The 5,000-nt window shown below is 36.7% G+C and overlaps 2 protein-coding genes across 4 annotated transcripts; one reads left to right on the forward strand and one right to left on the reverse strand.

Moving 5' to 3' along the window:
• Positions 1 to 963: 963 nt before the first annotated feature.
• On the forward strand, positions 964 to 2,248 carry LOC126579836 (phosphatidylglycerophosphatase and protein-tyrosine phosphatase 1). 3 transcript variants are annotated; one of them, XM_050243478.1, is made up of 4 exons: positions 964 to 1,211; positions 1,283 to 1,297; positions 1,420 to 1,881; positions 1,942 to 2,248. In XM_050243478.1, exons 1-4 carry the CDS (start codon positions 1,134 to 1,136, stop codon positions 2,068 to 2,070), a joined length of 684 nt encoding a protein of 227 aa, XP_050099435.1. In that variant the 5' UTR covers positions 964 to 1,133; the 3' UTR covers positions 2,071 to 2,248. The 3 variants fall into 3 exon arrangements, with proteins under 3 accessions (XP_050099435.1, XP_050099436.1, XP_050099437.1); XM_050243479.1 differs by having other exon boundaries at positions 964 to 1,126; XM_050243480.1 differs by lacking the exon at positions 1,283 to 1,297 and having other exon boundaries at positions 966 to 1,126.
• Positions 2,192 to 3,107, reverse strand: LOC126579837 (succinate dehydrogenase [ubiquinone] cytochrome b small subunit, mitochondrial). Its single transcript, XM_050243481.1, has 3 exons — positions 2,909 to 3,107; positions 2,549 to 2,835; positions 2,192 to 2,475 (listed from the first exon to the last, which is right to left on the reverse strand). The coding sequence occupies exons 2-3, from the start codon at positions 2,833 to 2,835 to the stop codon at positions 2,286 to 2,288; spliced, it is 477 nt and encodes a 158-aa protein (XP_050099438.1). The 5' UTR covers positions 2,909 to 3,107; the 3' UTR covers positions 2,192 to 2,285.
• Between the last annotated feature and the right edge of the window lie 1,893 nt (positions 3,108 to 5,000).

Genomic DNA, 5,000 nt, shown 5'->3' on the forward strand with positions numbered 1-5,000 from the left:
ACACTTGGAAAAATAACAATGATTAGGGATTAACGTTAGATAAATTCTACTCGTTCTGATTGTGTATGATCGACACATTTTAACTGATGTGTGCATTAAAAGAAGACATACGATTAAAAAATAGCAATGAAAATCATGCTTGTCTTGAATGCATTCTATGGTCACGCGTTTCAGAACCGGAAATAAGCTGAAAACAATGCACTAGTCGTTGGACTGTGCAAAGCATTTAAAGTAAACAACGCAATCGTTTCACTTAGAGAGTAACGTAAACATGGTTTATTATTAAAATACTCGCTTCTGGTAGTTACAGTGTCTTTTTATCCACATCGGTTGCATTTTCGGTGCTCTGCAAATGCTTTGCCGAATCGTCCAAAGAAGAACTTTTTCTCGCAAAACGACAAACGCCATCCTCGCAATCTAATTGATAGGTCGTCTCGTTGGAAGATGCTAGTTTATCTCCATGCGCGGATTTTTTCTCCCAAGGGTTCCAGTATTTTAATAGAATTGGTTGAACTAGTTTGTGCCAAATGTAAAGTAAAACGGGAATAATGAAACACGGCACACAAACCATAGCGATGCTGTTTTTCTTTTAGTCGCAAGGGAGCTAAGAACACGTATTAAATTTAATATTTCTCTGCCGTGCTGTTTGTTATTTTGTTTTTTTCTAGAATAACTTCCTTGACATCGAATTTACCCTATCAACAGACAGGCCTTAATAAACGCCTAAGTAAGGAGACTTATGAAGGCGCTGTTTGTTGGTAGGGTATAAAGCTAGTGCCACACGAAACATATAATTAAAGCTTGTGATCGCTATTCATGCTTTTTGTGGGTTATATCGATAGTGATAGTTCAGTGTGATTGAGTTAAATCCCTTTCTTCCACAAAAGAATCGTAACTTTTGCCGCTAAAATCGATAAAATTTTAGTGTAATCCGCAGTTGACGAATCTCAGCCGGGCCACGTTAGGTGCTATATGCTTCGTGTGGCACATCCTATTTTCTTGATCCGCGATCGGACTGGACCGTTCAGCTAAACATCAACACTATTACCCCTTTACGGCTGATTGGATTTCTGCAGAGTACAGTGTTGATAATCCTAGGAAGAAAACTTTCTATTTCGTGATGACGGTATCGTATGCTCATTAATTTACAGCTAGCTTTTATGCGTAACAATATAGTTTTGTTAAAGTTTTGTTTTTGTGTGTGTCCTTGTGTGAGTGTTTCATGTTCGTCTTGTTTTGTAACAATCAATTAAATAAGTTCTTTTTTACATGAAAAATACAGCATCACCAAGGCCAGGTAGGCATGGATTCTATTCTCATGAGCTTATGAGATGGCTATTTGCTAATGATGTGTTTAATTTAGTTCCGCCAATGATGTGTGCGATTTTAAGACTAAGACCTCTTCTTTTATCAATTCAGGCAATGTTTGCGAGAGTAACATTCTACCCTTCACTCTTCTACAACGTTCTGATGGAAAAAATAACTTCTCGGAATTGGTACGATCGAATAGATGAAAATGTCATACTAGGAGCGCTACCGTTTCGGTCGATGGCACAGGAGCTCACGCGTAAAGAAAATATCAAAGCAGTTGTATCAATGAATGAAGACTACGAGCTGTGGGCCTTCTCTAATGATAAAGAGAAATGGGCGAAATTAGGAGTTGAATTCCTACAACTTGAAACAACAGATATTTTTGAAGCGCCCTGCCAGGACAAGTTATGGAGAGGAGTAAATTTTATGAATCGTTTTCTACCAAAAGCAAATAAACTCCCTGGCATGCAGCAAATCGACGATTGTAATGAGGTGCCGGGAACCATCTATGTGCATTGCAAAGCTGGTAGAACTAGGAGTGCTACATTGGTGGGATGTTACTTGATGATGGTAATACATTTATGCTCAATAGATAAATTGCATTTTATTCATTAAAACTATTACTTTCAGAAGCACGGCTGGAGCCCAGAACGAGCAGTTGATCACATGCGTGAATGCAGACCTCATATTTTACTTCGAAGCAAACAGTGGGAAGCATTACGGATATTCCATGAAACAAAATCGTCTTCTAAACATTAGCCATGTAGTTAATGCATTATAAAGTAAAATCTTATGGGATCGGTGTGGTGCAACTGTTTATTATTTTGATTATCAAGCAGTCCGGGAAAAGTGTGGCATTGAATGCAAAATCAATCATACGCAGTTTTGAATTTCGTTATACTTTAATTTGTCTAAATAAATACATTCTATAATTTCACGATCTATTGTCGGTATATTTCAATATATTCAATTTCTCATTCTTTGGATTTGATTGCCCAAATTCTTTTTACGCATCCAGCTATTCCAACATCGTTGTAATTGAAATAGAACAAACCTCCCAGTGTGGCCGCTGAGACAATGAGCAATAAACCATGGGCCAATTTCGGGACGGTCGTGCCAAAAAGAATTGGCCGCACGTAATCTGTTACAATCGCTTCTAGACCCCTAGAAATACGGCAAATAATAAATGTTAATAACGCAAATCCAAACATTAAGATGTAGAATCGAGGTTTCCTACCAATGCTGATGCATAACAACGCTGACTGCTATCAGTGTGTCCCCGGTAAAGGAGGGAAACATAATTCCAAACGGAACCACGCCGAGGAGGGCAGCGGATAACACTCTTTCAGCGTTCCAAAGCGTAACATGATTTCCAGCGCCAGCATTTCGGGAAGCTGACAAAGCAAACCGCCGTACATTCGGTGAACACGATATTTGCGATTTACCAAAAGTTGTCGGAAAAGCTGCCAATAGAATATTGGGTTTTCCTCCTTTTCCAGCCGCAACAAATCTTGCCAAAGCCATCTAAGGAAGACATTATGTAACAAATAAGTATCAAAATTTCGCAGTTCCTTAGTATTGGCCAACTTCTACTCACTCGAACTTAGTTTAGAACAACGCGGCTGCTGTATAGCTAGAGAACTTAATTTCCCGTTCGTAGAGTTCGGATGGCAAACAGTCAACAATATTATCGTAGCAAGCTATCGTAAAAGTGCAATTTTATCCGGGCGCAAGAACAACATTCGAAATTTTTCACTTCGGCTTGACGTTCGTGATTTGTGTGGAAAATAGAAGGAAACACACACACTGTTTTTCTCCCACGCACGCACGCATGATACATAGATATACACAGGCACATTTTGATGTTTGTGTCTGTTAACACATGTTGGTGTGAATATATTTTATGACATTCGGTGTCAAAACAATTTATTTTTCAAAACAGTTGGTCATTCTGTGCTATAAATTCATCATCATCGGTTGGTTGGTTCATTTTCGATGTATTCATGATCATATTTGATGGGTCATCATTTTATAAATTATCATGTATAGCGAATACTCTGAGACACCAGAATGCTTTTTTTTTTATTGATATTGCAGCATCTCAGTAACTTCACTTTTCCCAATTTTTTTCTCGGTTTTGGAATTCTCTTAGCCAACTTTACCAAATGAGTTCTGATTAAATCATGAACAATGTGGTTGTGAAATATATGTGTTATATGCTTTCCAGGCGCAATCAATTTCATGTTGATGATCACAATGCATTATACAATTTTGATAAAACCTGATGACCTTCCAAAAATATTACGTACCACCCCCATACACACCTGTACAAATGTTATTGCGTTCATTACGCACTGAACGTCTATGATGCTCATTTGCTATACATATTGGCTAGGATAATACATCCAATCGCATCTTGTTGCAATACATGTGGCAATACATATCGCATTTTGGAGTATATATCTTGTCCGTTTGGTATATACGTTTGATATACAAAATAGATACACTAGGCTATATGAATTCATAGTACGAGAATTCATAAAAACTATAGATATACAGCAATTAATCTATAATGTATTCTTACAGCTTAATTGCTTCAGTTTGGCACTATCGGATCAGTTGTGATTTTTATTAATCGTTTTTCTCATTTAACTTAACAATAGTGCATTTTCGGATCACCACATGACAAATTAAGATGATTGAATGGTGAAGCAAAATAAAAACCAACGTAAAATTGAGAAGAAAAACACAATAAAGGATGTGGCCTTCTTTTGAATAAAAACAAACGCTCCACAGGGGCAATAGTTTCAAGGGGTCTTGTCTGCTTTTCAAATGGCGCGAGTAAATGTTTTTTTGTATTGTTCGGTTAGCAAACCAACAATGAGCATGTTCCATTCCGAAACTATAAACTTAATTCGAGTACCGCATCACAAAGCGGAATCCCCACCTCTCTACAGTACCACTCAGGTAACGAAAAGAATGGGAAAAGAAGTACATGGTTGTACAGGAAGGCTGTAATGGGAACAATTAAATATAATTATAGCGAATCACTTTAGCTTTTTTCGGTTAGCTTGAGAAAATATGGATGGGATTTGATGTTTTCAGAATTATTTTGGAATAGGCTGTTTAAAAGAATTAACATGACGGACATAAAGATGCAGACATCTATCTACGGAAAAGTCAGTACCCTTGGTTTGTTAGTTTAAATTTTGTTGCGTGCAAACATACATAGTGTGATGTTTGAAAACGTATCAGCAGATCAGTAGACTAATAATAATAGTGATACTAGTCATTGCCAATCATAAAAATGTGAGATGAAATCATAGCGTACTTGCATTACTATTATTATTTTTCCTATTATTTCTGATCAATATTGAAATATATGTGCAATGCGTTAATTTTTTGAAAAGGGTGTACTTAATAATCAAAAGTATATTTGCTTGAAAACCGTACGAATAATCAACGCGAAACAGATTTCATTGTTTCTAAAAACACGTCCGTTTTATGTGTTCAAAAACTAGCGAACCATAAACATGTACACAAATGACTGGAGAACATTATTATTTTGTTCTATTGCAATATGCATTAGCATTGGATGGTAAAGATATAAAGGGCTTTTGTATAAACCAAAGAGCTACCGTTGTAGTAGACCATAACAACATTACTTTTCTGAATAACTTGTATTGTAT

This window comes from Anopheles aquasalis, chromosome Y, assembly GCF_943734665.1.
Source record: "Anopheles aquasalis chromosome Y, idAnoAquaMG_Q_19, whole genome shotgun sequence".
Classification (NCBI taxonomy): domain Eukaryota; kingdom Metazoa; phylum Arthropoda; class Insecta; order Diptera; family Culicidae; genus Anopheles; species Anopheles aquasalis.